This window comes from Ochlerotatus camptorhynchus, unplaced genomic scaffold (assembly GCF_037179485.1).
Source record: "Ochlerotatus camptorhynchus isolate MF236.1 unplaced genomic scaffold, CSIRO-AGI_Acam_v1.1 ptg000167l, whole genome shotgun sequence".
Taxonomy (NCBI): Eukaryota; Metazoa; Arthropoda; class Insecta; order Diptera; family Culicidae; genus Ochlerotatus; species Ochlerotatus camptorhynchus.
Genome location: NW_027040657.1, coordinates 2,001,280 through 2,019,441, shown reverse-complemented (window position 1 = coordinate 2,019,441; position 18,162 = coordinate 2,001,280). Strand labels below are relative to the sequence as shown.

Genomic DNA, 18,162 nt, shown 5'->3' with positions numbered 1-18,162 from the left:
TTCCTCTTACGCATCGAGAAGTGCCGGTTCTCTCTTCCGCGGATCAAGTTTCTGGGTCACCTAATCGATAAAGATGGTCTCCGCCCAGATCCTGCTAAAACCAATGCTATCTCCAAGATGCTACCACCGATGAATGTATCGCAACTACGTTCGTACCTTGGTGCGATCAACTATTACGGACGATTCGTTTGCCAGATGACGGACTGCCAAAAGTCGTTTGACCATTTCAAAACCATCCTGGTCTCCGATCTCCTGCTGACTCATTTCGACCCCAACAAGGAAACCATCGTCGCTGGAGACGCTTCCAAGAATGGTTTGGGCGCTGTAATCCTACATCGCTTCTCCAACGGCTCCGTCAAAGCCGTCGCTCACGTTTCGAGGTCGTTGACACCTGCAAAAGAAAAATATTGGTCAAATTGAGAAGGAAGCGTTCGCGTTGGTATTTGCTGTCACCCGTTTTCACAAGATGATATTCGGACGAAAATTCGTGCTGCAGACCGACCACAAACCACTCCTTAAAATTTTCGGCAGCAAGAACGGCATTCCCGTTTACACCGCCAATCGTCTTCAGCGTTGGGCGCTAACGATGCTGCTGTATGATTTCGACATCCAGTTCATCCCAACGGCTAGTTTTGGACATGCCGACGTGTTGTCCCGCTTGATGAGCTGTCACAGCTCTCCAAACGGAATCTGACGTGAAGGAAATTCTCGCAAACTCAATATCCAGCTTGCCGGTCACATCCGATATGATCTCCAAGGAAACGCAAGACGACCCGGTCCTACCAGAGGTAATCAACTACATCCGCAATGGCTGGCCAAACACTGTAAGCGAGCTACCGGATACATCTGTTCGTCAGTTCTATTCCCGACGAGAGAGCTTCCAGGTCACCCAAAACTGCGACATGTTCGCTGACAGAGTTGTAGTTCCAGAACGATTCCGCAAGCGCATCATCCGACAACTTCACCGTGGACACCCCGGAATAGACCGAATGAAGTCACTCACAAGAATTTTCGTTTACTGGCCCAACATCGACGACGATGTTGAAACGTTTGTGCGCCAGTGTCGCCCCTGAATTATTACCAACGAAACCGTGGGAGAGGATCCAAATCGACTACGCAGGTCCAGTTGATGGTTATGACTACCTCGTCGTGGTCGACGAGTATTCAAAGTGGCCGGAAATCTTCAGGTCCAACAGTACAACTACTACAGCGATATTGGAAATTCTGCAAGAAACTTTCGCAAGGTACGGCAATCCACACACCCTCGTTTCGGACAACGGTACCCAGTTTGTAAGTGCTCGATTCAAGCAATTCTGTGAAGAACATGGGATCCACCACCTGACGACAGCCCCTTACCACCCACAATCGAATGGGCAAGCTGAATGCTTTGTCGACACCCTTAAGAGAGGATTGAAGAAACACACCGAAGGGGAAACCATGGTAACATTCCAGCATCACCAGAAGTTCCTCTCAGTTTTCCGGTCAACTCCAAATAGAAGCGCTCCGGATGGTAAGACACCTGTCCATCTATTTTTAGGAAGTCCAATACGAACAACGCTGGACCTATTGAAGCCCTGTGTTCAGAGTACAACCTTGGAGAACAAGAAGCAGAACACTGAATTCAACAGACGGCGCAGTGAAGAAATCATTCGATCCGGATGATTTGGTCTACGCTCAGGTCCAGCGTCGTAACACAATCGATTGGATTCCAGGACAGGTAGTCGAGCGCAAGGGCAAAGTGAACTACACTGTTTTGCTCGAACATGGACGCTTGATTCGAGCACACACCAACCAGCTAAAACAACGATAGCTGGATGAAAATGATGCCGATCAATCGCCAAATCCACGCAATCAACTTCCCTTGGCCTTGCTAGTAGACGAGTTCCACCTGCAAGCTCCGAAACCGTTGGTCCCAGCAGTGCTGATAGAAGAACCAATTCCAGATGATGAACTGATTCCTGATGATGACGAGCCCGATGATGTAATGACGGATGACGAATCTGTTGTTCCTGCTAACAGTGTGAATATTCAAGAACCAGTACAACAGCGTGAAGAAAGAACCCGTAGACTTCCAGCGGCTGGCACCCTACGATCTCTTTTGGAAAAAAGGGAGATGTACCATCGGCGTATACATCAGAAAAATATGTTGCCTGGTAGGCCATGATTTGTAGCCATGGTACGAATGTAACAAACTGAAAATATTTTGTTAGTTTAGTTCCAACCACCGAAGAGACAAGTCGAAATATAATTCCGGAGTGATTTGAGATTTGGGCGTAATTGCTTTTGTAAACAAACACTTCAATCACCGTAGATCATGTAGAAAATTGATTCTTCTGTCATTTGGAAGAGTTTGTTCGCGAGATTGAGCTTTTATTCGCAAGAAATCAGCGATTGACGTATTTGTTTACAAAAGCAATTACGCTCAAATTTCTTCTGCGGCTGAAAATCTCCTAAATAGAGATAATAATAATAATTACGCCCAAATCTCGAAGTTCTCCGAAATTAGCCCTTAAACCTAAAACTAGTTTCCTTCTCTTCGAGAACACAACATAAAGTCAATGGTTTCGCAGAATTGATTGTAAGAGGCTGGTTAACTAACTAACTACTGATAACGTTATGCAATAGTCAAAACCTGTATCTAATTGCAATGATATACAAATGCGGAAATTCATAAATTAAATTGGTCAACATGAGCTACACAATAACCGGCTGTCTGAAGAAATGAGGTACTGCTGCTCATTGCAAATTGGTCCTATTTGCGTTCTGGTCAACCATGCTATTTTCACTGGAAATGGTAGCTAATCGTGAATATTTGTGCTATGGGACGGAATTGCCATGAGCGGCAGCACAGGTAAGTACGGTAGGGAGAAAGCATTGAGTACGTCACATGAAATTCAGGAAAAGCTAAACCACTCACCCTCTTTCGTCACGTTTTTCCTAATGGATTAAATGACACAGATTTCCAAACCCCACAGACCCCCTTAGAGCGTGTCGTATGTAAAGGATCGCCCCGTATAGAAAACAGAGAGTATAAAACACGGTTACTACTCGTGCAATACTGAGAATGAGAGTAAATAAATTTACCGAGTTGCCAAGCTGAGGTTCGAAACACGTGATTTTCATTTTGATGGTTTTCACAACTTAATGCGCAATTCACATTACATCGTGACAACTACTCTGACTGACTACCTCGTACCTTCGCAAATTCTGCACGGCCCGGCCGCTTAACAAACAGCTCAAAACTTATTGTGAACAGTGAGAATCCTAATTTTGGTCAATCCAAGTCCAAACTGAATGATTCACCAAACTAACATTCATTTCAATTTAGCAACCCTATTCCTCTCAAACTTCAATCTACAATAACGTGCAAAAATGTTTGATATTGCTCAGTTTAGTTTTCATCGGTTCGCGAACCGACGCAGTTGCACCGTTTGCCAGTGCGCGTGGAGGACACTATCAACGAGAATCCACGCCCCTTCAGCAGAATCACCCACAGCACAATACCCGGTAATGATGAGTTCGCTTTAACTGTTTTTGCAGTACGTGAACTTGACATAATTCTCGGTGGCGCTCCGTTAAAGCTTTCACATAGGAACAATTAATTTTCGCTAGTGTGTGCCAATATAGTGTAACGAGTTTTCTTCTGCCAGTGAAAGTAAACACTCACGCTGTCACGTCCGCGTGCATATGTTTGAGTTTCATTTATACTTATGCAATGGAACCCGTTGGTAGGTATATATGGTGTTACAATCAAGGAAATGCACTGCACATGCAGAAAATGTGTGATGCTCTTTTGTTTTTGTTTTGCATACAAGTAGCAGTCGGTCGTATTTACAAACGGTCCAAGTGACACAGTAGCGTCGTTACAGACACAAAGAGACAAATGTAAATAATTGAATAGTTATCAGAGTTTGGGAGAGGAGCCCTCACAGTGATGTCCTTGTACTTTATTCTATTATCTATGGCATGACGGAATTTTGCAAACGATATTCGCTGGGAATTCTCGCAGCACACCCTGATTGGTAATTATCAGAGTTCAGAGGTGATACTTCAATCAATATAACAGATTGAGAATGTTCCAACCAGGCTGAACCAGGCCTTTCAGAAAGGTCTAGTATTCAGTGGTTAAATACAGTTTGCAGAGAGAGGTAATTTGACGTTTGTTTCTGCTTTGTACGATTCTCAATTCCTTAAGAAAATTTGATGTACGGACCATTTTACAGTGATGAATTGTTGAAATAATGTGGAGTGTAAAGATTGCTTCAAATGATGAACAGAATTATTTAAATAGTGAACAAGATATAAATTCGAAGAGCTTCTCTCTTATCTTTAACTTCAATAGGCCAGTTTCTACCTACATGTTCAACCCAGTGCCATACTTGTTGTGTTTGCTAAACGTAAAGTGCAGGATAAACACTTCGTTTATTTGAAGTGATCAAGCACAATGCTTCGTAACGCACCTTCATGCAGGGCCAGTGTAAGCACCCTTGGGCCCCTGATCTATTTTTAATTGCGTTGCCCCTTATGGTTTGATATTAATTTTCAAATTCTAGCACACATGAAATAAAAATAGGAACTGTAAACCGGGATAACTTTGATATATTTTGTGTCACTTTTCAAATAGACCTGCATAAAAACGTTTTCTACAATGATTGCTTCTCATCATCGACTATATCTTTCGTTAATAACTTGATGAAATGACTAAGAAACTAAAGTATTTTTATTGCCATTCAATGATATAAGAATATAAAACTCAATCCATCCGTTCAATTTGTATGGATTTATTTCATTTCACTACGAAAATCATAAATTCGCTCTTTTCATATGGCATGCTTGCCCGTTGTTTGACATCCACACATAGTGAAGCAAAAAATTGGTTTCATATAAAGAAATACCGTTGCGCCGGTGAAGAACAATACCTTTGTTTACGTTATGTGGCGACATCTACTATTTGAAAGTTGGTACGTGAAACTAAGGTTATCTGTCACCTTGCCGGGAACTTTTTTTTTTAATTATTGTCACTTTAACACTCTTGGGTCATTCGTGGCTTGCCCGGGGTGAGATTTGAACTCGTGACTTTGGCGTGAGAGGTGTGGATGCTACCCACTTACGCCGGGGTCACCCCCATTGCCGGGGACTTGGATTTCTTCTAACGCTTCCAAAACTCAACTTATAATTTTCCCTTTTTGAAGCCTAGTAGTAATCACAAAGTCACTATGAACGGAGTTCCAATTTTCTGGTCAAACCCAGTGAAATATCTGGGAATAGATATATTTAAACATGTTTTTAGGCCGGCCTTGCTTTAAACATTCAAATAGACCAATCTACACTGCTCGATTCTCTTCGTCGACTATCTTTTTCGTTAATAACTCGGCTCCAAAAACATGTTCATCTGTTCTGTCCAATATGCTCAATAGAGAAGAGCGCTACTTCGTCGTAATCACCAATTTCCATTCGCACAAATCAATAAATACGTTTGTTCCGATCGAATAGTTCATAAGCCACAACACAAAGCCTATTCGAGCGTATTGTTTGAATATTTACACTCATTGTTCTCAAAACAAAAGAAGCGCTCCTAGCGAATCCACCTTTTCTACCATCATCCGTAGGACAAGGAAAATCTAATGGCGTTTCAATGCGTTAGGACGGAATTGAAACTCGTGGGACAAATTTAGAATCAAGAAGCAGTGTTAGATTTTTACTAATATCTCAACAATGTTTGACTCTTTATCAAATCCAACGGTACGTATGGAAAGGTGCATACATTTAGAAGTTATTTTTGATGAAAACATTCCATGTTTTGTTCAAACCCTTTCAAAAAAGAGAGTTAAAGTGCGGGATGTGCTTAGTAGGACGGAAATGAGATCAAATACCCAAATACCATCTTTTAACAGACTATGTACAAAATAAGCTCGAAATATGAATGCAAATTTACTCTTGAATTTGATCAGCCGTCAGATGATTATGTTATATATTAAGCAAAGATTTGCAATGAAGGCCGTATGAATAAAAAATGATTACTTTTCAGTGTTTCACTTGCGGGGTAACGGTTTGAGAGGCTGAAATTGAAAATTAGTCAAATTGAATAATAAGGCCCGATTCAAAGTAAATTTGGACGCATTCAAGTGATCATAACTCAAGAATTAAACAACATACACGGTTGATCAACATGTCAAACAAAAGGGTATTTATTCAGCTTTCAAACGATACATAACAAGTTATTACATTTCACCGTTTCGAACGAACTGTCGCACTTTACTTGTGATCGATGCCATCATGATCTGCACAGTCGCTCGTGACACTGTACCGGCGAACTTATTCCACTTTGAACGTACTTGTTCTGCATTTGTCACTTCTTCACCGCATCCTCGAAGTTTTCGCTTGGCAATTGCCCAATATTTTTCGATCGGTCTGAACTCAGGGTTATTCGGAGGATTAATCTCTTTGGCAACGAAATTAACATTGTTTGCAGCATACCATTCTAGTACCTCCTCAGAGTAGTGGCAGCTGGCTAGATTCGGCCAAAACATAACGTTGGTCTTGTGTTGCCGAATGAAGGGTAAAATTCGCTTTTTCAGACACTCTTGAATGTAAACCTTCGACGTAATTGTGTGAGATGTGATGAAAACCTTGGTTTTAAGGCCTCAACTGAAAATTCCTTGCCAAATCATTAGGTTTCGAGCAAACTTATCAGAAAAGACAAATTTATGCCTGGAAGGGACATCCCCACGACCAGTTGCCAGATAAAATTTTCGTCCGGGGATTTGTTTATAATCCATTTTGACATATGTTTCATCATCCATTAAAATACAGTCATCAAATTTCGTCAAAACTTGTTTGTATAGTAATCGTGCTCGCTTTTTGGCCACTAAATTTTGTTTCAGGGAGCGATTCGGATGTTTACTGGCACAAAAAGACTTATATCCTTCTCTTGAAAGAATGTTACGCACGGTAGAAAAGTTGGAATCGTATTTCTTTGCCAAATCACGTATGGAGACACCTGGGTTGCTTTTCACGTACCTCAACACCTTTCTCCTCAGCTCTTTGTCCCTAGTGCCACTTTTATTATAGATGCGCTGTGCTCATCCACACTCAGAGTATCCTTGTAACGTTTGATTACAAGACTCACCGTTGACTTTAGGAATTTCAACACTTTTGCTATTTTTGAGGCAGACCACGAAGGGTTCTCTAGACGTTTGTGCCCAATTAATTTTCTTTTCTCAAGTTCCGTGATCCGTAATTTCGGGATGCGTCGATCAATCGAGCATCAACTTTGACAAAGTTTGGGAGAACTGAACCAGCAAAGGTCACCGGAAATGAGTCTGAATGCTGATAAACTTTCTTGCCATCTTGTAAAGATACTGAGTGCAGTTGCCTAACATCCAGTATCTTTACAAGATCGATTGTGACTTTTCTGTTTTTAAAACAACCCGAGGCACGTTTCAATTCCTCGACAGACAGACTCGCGTCGGATACCACGCCTTCTATCTCCACATCTCTAGAAGGGATGTAGATGTTGTACTCAACACTAAACAACTCGTGATCAGTAATTTTACTTGCTACATCATAATTCGATGCTTCTACACGCAGTTTGTTGAATCTCTCCTTATGTACCAAGACTCCCGGATACTTACGCAGCAAGTCTCTCAAAATGTCGAGAGCTTTCAAGGGTTTATTTTTAGGCCGAAAAAAGACAACCCATAATACCTGGTAATACCTGGTTCGCGCAACGTTGGCATCGGCAGATGCCATAAGTGTTGCGTAAAAGCGGTGCCTTTTACAATTTATTAATTTTAATTAGTAGCAAATTAAAGAGAAAAAACAATCGGAAAAAAAAACTTATATCTAGTTGCAACAAGTTGTCTCACTATGAACCATACTCCCTTACCTGGGGTGAGAGACAGAGCCACGCGCCACAGGCCACGAGGCAAAACAAAACTAAAATAGGGAGGCAATGGGCTTGCAAAATGTATTGCCGGTTGTGTAAACAACCTATCAGCCGGTGCAGCTCAATGAGCTGGATTACCGAGGTGAAGCAATCACTCACACAACCACTGTACGATACACGCAAGTACACGCAAGTAGTGACGTCACTACTTGCGTTTACGTTGATTTTTTGGTTTACTAATACAACCCTATTTCACGATCTGCGCCACCTCTCTCTGTACCTCATTGGGTGCAGCTTGGTATTCCGTTTGCTGCTGCTACGATGCGGCTATTGACGGAAATGATGCGATGATGATGGTGATGATTTGATGATGATCGATCACTGGGGTAAAGGTGAACAGTCTAAACGTAAGACTCAGCTTACGATATAGCTGCTTCCGAAAACCGTACTCGATTCACCTGAACACTTTTTTTTTTAAGAACGATAGCGATGGAAACGCGTTAAAAAACGAGTGCCGTATGAAGAGACCAGGATGCTGTCAACTGCCTCAGCGCTCGATACGGAATGACGAATTTGTTTTGAATAAATTCGATTCGTTGTGAATTACCGGGCGATTTTCGATATTTTCCGATTTCATCCACTATTCATCGATAACATTGAATGTGTTAGAATTAGCGTGATGTGAACTGTCACTTCCTGAGCACCTGTGATTGTTTCAATCCCTTCAAGCTTCAAGTTCCAACTCTGGAAGCAACGAAAATATCTGCACGGAGGGTTGGTGACCTAATTGACTACCGACATTAATGGCCAAACTTGACCAAACCATAGATGCCGTGTTCATCAACTTTCTCTTTGAAAAAAATTACTACAAATTTGGTACGCCTACAATTAAAAAACGGAAAGAGTTAATGATTTTCACATTTGTTCCGTCCAATAGCGGTCCTACGTTAAGCTTCCGTTCGTGCCCCTAGCCACAGACCCTTCTACTTTTTCTATTGTTTTTTTTCTACAAAGAAGGAAAACCGTCTGTCGATCCGGGTTAAGAGGGCCGAGTGTTTAATAGCCAAATAACAATATTGTTTTTATGAGGGTTCTGTAGACCATGATTTAGACTTGTAAATGGCTTTAAACCCTCGATAAAATTTGTAATGTTACTTGGGTACCAATTGACTCATATCGACGATATCGGAAAATGTATGTGTGTGTGCATGTGTGTAGCAAAATAAATATACTCATGTTTCTCAGCAACCACTGCACCGAATTGGGCACAACTGTGGTATCATTGAACGCTATTGAATATTTTTGAATTAGGTCAACCGGTTCTCGAGGTTGAAAACCCATAATGCGACACATCAAATCACATGAGAATTCAAAAACAATATCAATGGTAATCAATTAAAGTACCCAGGACAACCTTTGTCTCTTCCAGGCATGTTCCAGGAACCCCAGGGAAGTGAATAGTTTCTTACTTGATCAAAAACCAGTGATATAAAACATCTCAAAGAATAGTTGAAGATGCTAATTTCAAATAACAGACTGAAGTGGTAATTTTTATACGATAGAGTGAGGAGATGAAGGCATAGAATTTATAGTTCCGTTTAGAGTACGGCAGTGTGAAAATTGCATATAGGAAGGCATAATAGCTACAATTTCCAAACCTACGACTGGATGCCTTTCTTCAAATAACATCTGGAGTGCGCTAAAAATCGGTAGAACTGTTTCAAACACATCGTTGGTATTTGAGCGGTCGGCGATCATCTCTTTTTGCCAGTGGTGGCGGGGGAGGGGGCACACCCCTCACCATCCCTCTCCAAATAGGGAGTTTGGTAAAGAGAGATGATAAAACCGATTTGTACCTTCCTAAAAGTTGTCCTAGCTCGCTGTTTACTCCTCTATATGCAATTTTCACACTGCCGTACTCTAAACGGAACTATCAATTCTATACTTTCATCTCCTCACTCTATCGTATACAAATTACCACTTCAGTCTGTTATTTGAAATTAGCATCTTGACTATATGTTTAGTAATACTTTTTTTGAAAGAATTATGGGAAGAGCTTCAAGAATATTCTAAAATTTCAAGAGAATTGAAAAGAAACGAGTGTGAGAAAAAATCCTAGCCAAATGTTAAGCACAACTTCAAGTTTCTAGGAAGGGTTTCAGGCGAATGGGGAATTCCAAAGAGAACTCGAACTCAGAGTCAACTATTGTCTATAGCTGTAGCAGTAATTTTAACCTCTCAATGTGGATCACGTGATCATCGGTATTTTGTATAGAAGCTATAGTTTTGGTATGCTTTGTTGAATAACAGCAGCTTGATAGTTCTGTTGTTGTCGCAGTTCTAAAGCATAGATTCACCGACATAACGCAAAAATTCCAGATTTTGAGCACCCTGCCCCCTATGTTATAATAAATAACACTTTACAAGACCCCCGCTAAATTACGTACAGCTATCGCCCTCCCCATCCCTTTTTAAGATTGAAAAAAACTCACTCACTAATAAAGAATAATTTGCACATATTTTATCGATAATTTATTTTCACATTAGCGGGTTTCAACTGTATTGTATGTATGTATGTTTTCTGCGCTATCGATCGGCGAGTTTATTTGTGTGTTTATAAACACTGATTTGGGTGAGTGGTGGTAATACAATCACTAAAAAGTATATGAAAACTTACCCTCGGTATTTGCAGGAGGCATTGATAAATCCACCGAATCAAAATGATCAGAGCAAACAAAACAAGCTCCCTCCTTCTCATTCATGGTTTTGTTTGGGTCGCAAAATTGTTACAACTTAACACCGCACAAACTTTTTTCCCATCACGGTTTTGTTTCTGTTTACTACTGACACTGAGTTAGACCAGTTCAGCCAGCTGAGCGCATTCAAGGGCACAATGGGTGTAAGCAATTATAAATGGTTATAATTACAAAACTTTCAATATTTGTAAAAAAAAAAACTAGAAATACATAGAAGTGTTGAAAATATGGACAGGTTTCCTAATAAAGCATTGTAAAATAAAATTTAAAAATTCTTAAAACGCTCATTTTGACGAAAATTTATAAGTAGGAAACATAACAGCTGAATGAATGGATTTCACCACTGTGCGACGCGTCAATACCACCTGTGAGAAAGAATAACAGGTCCGGTGTTGCAAAATGGCCCTTCTTTTCGTTCCCGCTCTTCCAATAAAACTTCAAACTTGACGTCATTCTCGCTATAGCATAAACGGTAAAAGAAGAAAGGAGACGACAAACTAATGCTGCCGAACCGTGTTTGTGAGGCCTAAATTATTTTGCTTGATGTTTTAGACGAGTAAGCAGGAATGCCAGATTTGATTTCATGCAGCTTCAAGGCATTTCAGTCTGCTTATTTAAAAGTTTTGAAAATTCCAAACGATTATAGGATTCCGTAAATTTGAATCGTCGCGCTGTATTTGGATTTTTCTCAAACGGGTTTTTACAAGTGGTGTTTCGCTGTGAGATTTTCATTCTAGTAACCACTTCGAAACTTGAAGTGCACAAATATCAACTTCCAGGACACGTAACACTATGAAACTGTTAAGGGCCACCCACATTAGATCCGTTTGCATTGCGTTGACGTAAATTTGACAGTTAGATAATAGATTTAGTTGTCATTTTGCCGCAACACGTCCGATTCGGATCTAATGTGGGTGGCCCTTTATTCTACGTTTACTTTTGTAAAACAAAAATTATAAATAATGCAGGGATGTCGAGTCTGTGAAAAATATTGCAACTCCGTCTCCGTCTGCGACTCTTCACAATAATTGCTGCAACTATTACACACGCTATTTCAAAACTATCAATGAAACAAACAATCACGAATTTCGGCGGAACTCACATAAATGTGAGGATGACTGCAACAGACTGCTCTTTCTAGCATTTCGCACTACGATGCAAGTGTGAAAGAGTAAGCTGCTTTGTTCTGTCATACCTTCGTTAGTTTTACCATAGAGGTAACTCTAAGACCAGAAGGTCCCGAAGAAACGAGCTCATCTTTTTGGCTCAGCTCTGGTACTACCTTCGGTCCCAAGCTAATCGATTCACCCCTCGAAACACCCATTAAATCCATTAACTCCACATTTTATCTGTCAAACTTTCATAGCGAATCAAAACAAACATAGTGTAGTACTAGAATCTCGACTAGAATGGGGTACGTTAATCGCTTTGCTTGGGACCAATAGGCTAGTCAAGTAGTGAGCCAATTCAAAATCGTTAGTTTCGTATTGATTGTTGGTTTTACCGTTGTCAGTTTGCCCAAAAGTGTCAGATTGTCAAAAAAATGTCAAAATCATTTGAGCTATGGTGCATCTATATGTGGTTCACAGGGAGAGAGTCCCCCTGGTACTTACATTTCAGAAAGGAAATTCATAGGAGAGTAGTTTCAAGCATGAGATTAATTTTTAGGGACTTTCGCAACACTGCTTTTTTCAATTAGACGAGATGACTTGTCTAAAGCTATCAAATATTAATTAAATTTTCCGTGTAAAAAGCTTGCCCGCTACCGCCAGGTGTCTCCAGTGTTCGTGCAAGTTGGTGGAGCCAGGTTTCTGGATCTAGATCCACCTATATGCATATAGTCAAAGTATCTCAAAGAAATTAAAAAAATAGCTGCCCCCGAAATCAGGGAATGAGTTGGTTTTGACGATTGAAATTGGTCGGCCAAAAGTAGACGAACCGGTGCGTACGCAAACAGGTTGATTTATTTTGGTTTGATTTATTTAATATCAGCTGGTTCAAATGTGGCATAAATTCGGATCTTGGTCAGACCACCGCTAAAGATTCCCTAATGCTTCCTAGGTCAAAATTATCAAAATTTCCGTTAAAATTATCTTGGCAAGAATTATTATTTATTCCAGCTGCAATATCAGCAAAGGTAGCTCCATTTACTAAAGAATGAAGAATTTGAAGCAGGGGTGCTGTTTGTACCTACGGGTACGAATGTAGAATGTGTTCTTCGCTGACCGTTGTTAACAGCAGAGAAATTAGTGCCTGGTCGGGCAGCTGTCACTTCGAACGAGATTGTAGGATCACTTTGCGAGTCTTACTTTCCCAAAAAATTGTATTTGTGGTTTGCACCATAATTTGAACATTTAAATTTCTTAGGCTCTTCCTTCACAGTACAGTCGTGATTTGCGGAGTTAAGGAATCACCACAATTCATGCATTTAACTGGCATGTAGCAATTTTTAGTTCCGTGACCCCATCCCTGGCACTTACGGCACTGAGTGAGGTTTTGGAAATTTCCTCCAGTCTTCCTGAAGTGTTCCCACTTCACTCGGACATGGAGCATAAGGCTAGCTTTTTCTAAGGCCTTAAGGTTGTTTAGTTCACTAGACTCTTTTTTTTTCTCCTTGATTTGTTTTTCCGTGCTGAGCACCGATGCTACCGACGCCAGGGAGGCAGCTCCCACACCTGGACCCTACCTATCGACCCATCAACTCATGAACCGGGGACCAACAGCTTTACTTACCTTCCGAAGGAAGGCGCGATCTGAGATGTTATGCCTCAGAACATCCCGGCGGCGCCGACTGGGATTGAACGCAGGCCTTCTGTTGTGAGAGGTAATCACGCTAACCACTTCACCACCAGCGCCGCTAATTCACTAGACTTGAAGTGAACTAAATAAAATTCATTAGAAATCCCGTTGCGTGGACAGGCTCAATTCCAAGTAATTTTCTCAATTCATCTTTGATCTGATTCAGGGATTCACCACTGTGCAGACCATTCAAGCTTTGAACAGTCGTTTAGTTTGGTGTCGTAAGTAAAAAATATGACTTGCTTCTCAGTAAGATACTTGAGAAGATTTCTGAATCCGTTCGTCACCAATACCCGGCATTCAACCCGTCGGTTAATTTGAAGTGAAAACCAAAATTTAACGAAGTTCAATAGTTCTATGTGAAGAGCATGGAAATCGGAAGTGGCTACAACAATAGAGGGAACCTTTTCCTTTTTGGAATTAAGCCGGGAATGTCATCACAAGTGATTACCATTTTCTTTTGCGCTTGGGCACCATGGCAGCAGAACCAAGTTTCTCCAAATCCGAAGGATCGAAGAGGAATTTTTAGGGTTCAAACAAGGATCGAAGAGGAATAAGAGTCGAACAAGGTAGAAATTTTACAGGTTATATTGAGCACTGAAAAGTGCTATTTAAATTTGTTGTAGCTTTAGGTAGCAATAACACTTCCTTCAACAAAAAGCAACAAGAACTGACATGGTTTCTCTTAAACATGACTTATAGCTCGCATAAGTGATCAAAGCTGTTTGGTCAATCTGTGTATGGTTGAGATTTTGCAGTACTGGAAAGTACCCATTTTCTTACGTATATCATCTCCTGTGTATGTTATGAAAAAAGTGTATAATGGGGAAAAATGCACCTCCGGGGCAAAAAAACACAGTTTTTACCTCTTTTTCGAGGATCTGTTCAGGAAAATTGCTAGCAATGCTGCATGATAAATCCTTGAAAATATATTGAAAATGTATTCAAAATTTGCAAAAAGTAATTTTGCCCCGAGGGTGCGTGTTACCCCAGCTTACTCTATATTTCACACAGAGTATTTGATGAAAAATAAAACACAAGAGGAAATTTTCATTATTACTGACAATGCGTTACCATTTAGCTCGTTTGGCTGCATATACCAAATTTACTGAGATGTTTAGAGTTTTTCTATAATTTCAGTTTTTCAACCCCTCAAATAATCCATATTCCATTCACACCAAGTTCAAGCTTATTTAAATTATTTGTAAAGCAAAGAAAAAGTTCAGAAAAATTGGGCACCGCAAGTAGCGGACCTAACTGCTCCTAAACTATCACCTTAGTTTGGGTCCCATCTCATTGCTCAATTCCGGGTAATGAGAAAGCGGACTCGCTAGCAAAGGTGGGCGCTATGGAAGGCGATATTTTTGATCGACAAATCGCCTTTGCGGAATTTTTCTCAATTACCCGTCAGCACGTCCTCACCAACTGGCAACAAAAATGGAATGAGAGTGATCTGGGAAGATGGTAACATTCTATTCTCCCACAGGTGTCGAACAAGCCATGGTTCAAAGGATTGGACATGAGCCGTGACTTTATACGGGTCATATCAAGGCTCATGTCCAATCACTACTCGTTAGACTCGCATTTCTTCCGAATCGGGCTCGCAGGCAGCAATTTGTGCGCTTGTGGTAGTGGCTATCACGATATCGACCACGTGCTTTGGTCATGCACTTTACATTGTGTTGCTACATCCGAGTTATCCGCATCCCTCAGGTCCCGAGGAAAACAACCTATGCGGCCCGTTAGAGACATCTTGGCGAGCCGAGATCTCGAATATTTTAATGTGTTTTTAAAACGGATCGATCTGAGGATTTAGTAGTTAGTGTCATCTTGTGTTCCCCCATGTTGTTAGCTGCCCATCGGTGTACCCCCATGTTTGTGTTTTTCATCAGTTAGTCGCTTAGTTCGAGATCAAGAGCACATTGCTCTCCAAACCTTGTGTTCTCAATCCCTACCCTGCCATCCATTTGTTACAATTTGTTACCCCTAACCTCGAGATAGCCGCGAGTAATCGGCCCCCGCTTTACTAACGTTAGTTTTAAGAAATTTTGTAATCGAAACAATGAATATCGGCTCCGCAAAGCTATGGCAAATAAGCCTGGAAAAATAAACGCATTATAAAAAATAAGTAGCGGACCAATTACTCATCTATTAACGCCATTGATAACAATTTAATGAAATCCATTCTCAATCTCATACAAATAAAAAGCTCCACCGACGATGGGTGCAACCGATCTCACCGAGGTGGCAATCCCCCTGATGGACATTTCCACCACCGTGCTGGCGTTTGAGAACCTCAACTACTCCGTCCAACAGAGCACCAAGTGCATTCTGCAAAACATTTCCGGTTCGTTTCAATCCGGTCGCCTGGCTGCCATCCTCGGACCGTCGGGCGCCGGCAAATCAAGCTTGATGAATGTGCTCAGCGGGTTCAAGTATGTGTTGATGGACCTTACTCGTATATGTCTAAACAATATCTTCAATCGAATGCGAAATTTTAAATTCACCTTCAATTGTTTTCCAGGGTGAAAGGAGTCAAGGGACAGATTCTAATAAACAACGAGAGCGTCGATCGACAGCGGTACCGACAAATGGTTGCTTACAATCGTCAGGATGTGATGCTGCTACCGAACATAACCGTTCAGGAAACATTGCTTTACGCTGCCGACCTACGAATGCCGTCCAGTGTTGCCAAAATGCATAAAGTGAAAATAGTCAACGAAATCATTGCCCTGCTGGGGCTGGAGAAATGTGCCAACAACCAGGCTCGCGTCCTGAGCGGAGGTGAGAAAAAACGCCTATCTATCGGTCAGGAGCTGGTGTCCAATCCACGGATCATGTTCTTTGACGAACCCACGAGCGGTCTGGACAGTGAATCTTCGTATCAGATCATTGCATATCTGAAGGACATGGCACGTCAGGGACGATGCGTGGTCAGCGTAATTCATCAGCCGAGTTCGGATTTGTTGGAGCTATTCGATGACATCTACGTGGTGGTAGATGGACAATGTTTGTACCAGGGACCGCTGGAGCAGTTGACTTCAACGTTCGCCGAAGTCGGTATGGTTTGTCCGCAGTACTACAATCGAGCTGATTTCGGTAAGATGATCACCGGGTTCTGTTAAGCTCACTATTAAGTAGGATTTTTTGTTAGTCATCAAAATGGCATCCAAATCCAGCTCTGACGCGGAAAAGATTCGCATGTTAATAGATCAGATGAAAACGGTGCCCATTCAAAATGGTAAGTAAAATGCAGTGTCATTATTGTGATATTTAATCACCCAGTATGTAATCACTACTTATCATCATTGTGCCGCACTGCCGGCCATAGGCTACAACAACAATACCCGCAATTATCAGAACGGAAATCAAGAACAAAAGCTGCTAGACGAGTGTGATAACGGGTCTCAGTATGTAATCTCTCAGTGGCGTCAGTTTGTGATTCTGACGCGCAGAACATTGCTGGGAACGGTACGGAACTTTACCCTGACTGTGCTGCGATTCCTGGGACACATTCTCTTTGGCCTAATCGTCGGTACGGTTTACTTCAACATCGGAGGTGATGGGGCCAAGGTCATATCAAACACCGCATTTTTCATGCTTATTCTGATGTTCATTGCGTTCGCTAATTCGATGACTGTTGTCCTCACCTGTAAGTACCCTGTACGATAATTTCCAGTCATCCAAAAAATCACCACTATCTTTCCGTCTCTCAAGTTCCCCTGGAGATGGCCGTGTTCATCCGCGAGTACAAAGGCAACTGCTACTCGATCTCAGCATACTTCTTCTCGAAGATCGTGGCCGATTTCCCGCTGATGCTTGGTGGAATCACCTGTTTTCAGATCATAGCCTATTACATGACCGGCCAGATCAACGAAACCGAGCGGGTGCTGATATTTTGGTGCATGTGCCTGCTGATGGGATGGTATGCGCAAATTTACGGCATGCTCGGTGGAAGCCTGTTCCCGATCGAAGTCAGCCCATTTGTGGTGCCGACGACGTTGATTCCGGCGGTGCTCTTCAGTGGATTCTTCATTCGATACGACGAATTGTTCGATGTGTTTAAACCATTGACTTACATCTCCCCGTTCCGATTTACGTTCGAGGGCATCTCGATGGCGGCCTACGGATTCGATCGAAAGGATTTGGGATGCAGTGAGATGTTTTGCTACTATAGGAAAGCCAAGAAGGTGCTCGAAATGCTGGACATGGAGAATAGTAATATTTGGGTGGATGTAGGGGGGATGGCTGTTCTCATTGTTGGATTGCATTTACTGTTGTATGTTAGTTTACGGTCCAAGGTACGTTGAGCAGACGTACCATTATAAGTACTTATCGAAATGTGATAAAAAAGATGCTTTTTAGCAGAATCTACTTGAACACGATAAATATCATTGTTAATTGTTGTACTGTAGCTGCCAACAATGTTGCCTTAACTGTGATTATATTAGCGCATTGATTTTTCCAGCAAGAATACATACATTTTTAAATAAATATTTATTGGATCAATTATATCATCAAATTGGTTATTTCTTTAATCGATGGGCTTCTAAACTCCACTTAGACAAGAGCCTGACATTCTTCACCCGAATAAGTTACTGGAAATTCACCTCAAATAATCTAAAATAAATACATACAGGATTATCTCGATATAACGTAACTATAATTGTTCACTTTCAACGCCGACATCTCACAAACGATAATTCAATCTTGCAAAGT

The 18,162-nt window shown here is 41.4% G+C and overlaps 1 protein-coding gene across 3 annotated transcripts; it reads left to right on the top strand.

The window, feature by feature from the left end:
- The first annotated feature begins 3,384 nt into the window (after window positions 1–3,384).
- Window positions 3,385–17,954, top strand: LOC135701548 (ATP-binding cassette sub-family G member 1-like). Of its 3 annotated transcripts, none has more exons than XM_065222384.1 (6): window positions 3,385–3,728; window positions 15,653–15,878; window positions 15,968–16,542; window positions 16,598–16,684; window positions 16,775–17,095; window positions 17,161–17,954. In XM_065222384.1, the coding sequence occupies exons 1-6, from the start codon at window positions 3,716–3,718 to the stop codon at window positions 17,751–17,753; spliced, it is 1,815 nt and encodes a 604-aa protein (XP_065078456.1). In that variant the 5' UTR covers window positions 3,385–3,715; the 3' UTR covers window positions 17,754–17,954. The 3 variants fall into 3 exon arrangements, with proteins under 3 accessions (XP_065078456.1, XP_065078457.1, XP_065078458.1); XM_065222385.1 differs by having other exon boundaries at window positions 3,386–3,507; XM_065222386.1 differs by lacking the exon at window positions 3,385–3,728 and adding an exon at window positions 3,999–4,022.
- Window positions 17,955–18,162: the final 208 nt, after the last annotated feature.

Coding starts and splice junctions, on each gene's coding strand:
- LOC135701548 (XM_065222384.1), top strand. Junction 16,685..16,774: donor AACGGTGCCCATTCAAAATG/GTAAGTAAAATG, acceptor TGCCGGCCATAG/GCTACAACAACAATACCCGC. Junction 17,096..17,160: donor GATGACTGTTGTCCTCACCT/GTAAGTACCCTG, acceptor CCGTCTCTCAAG/TTCCCCTGGAGATGGCCGTG.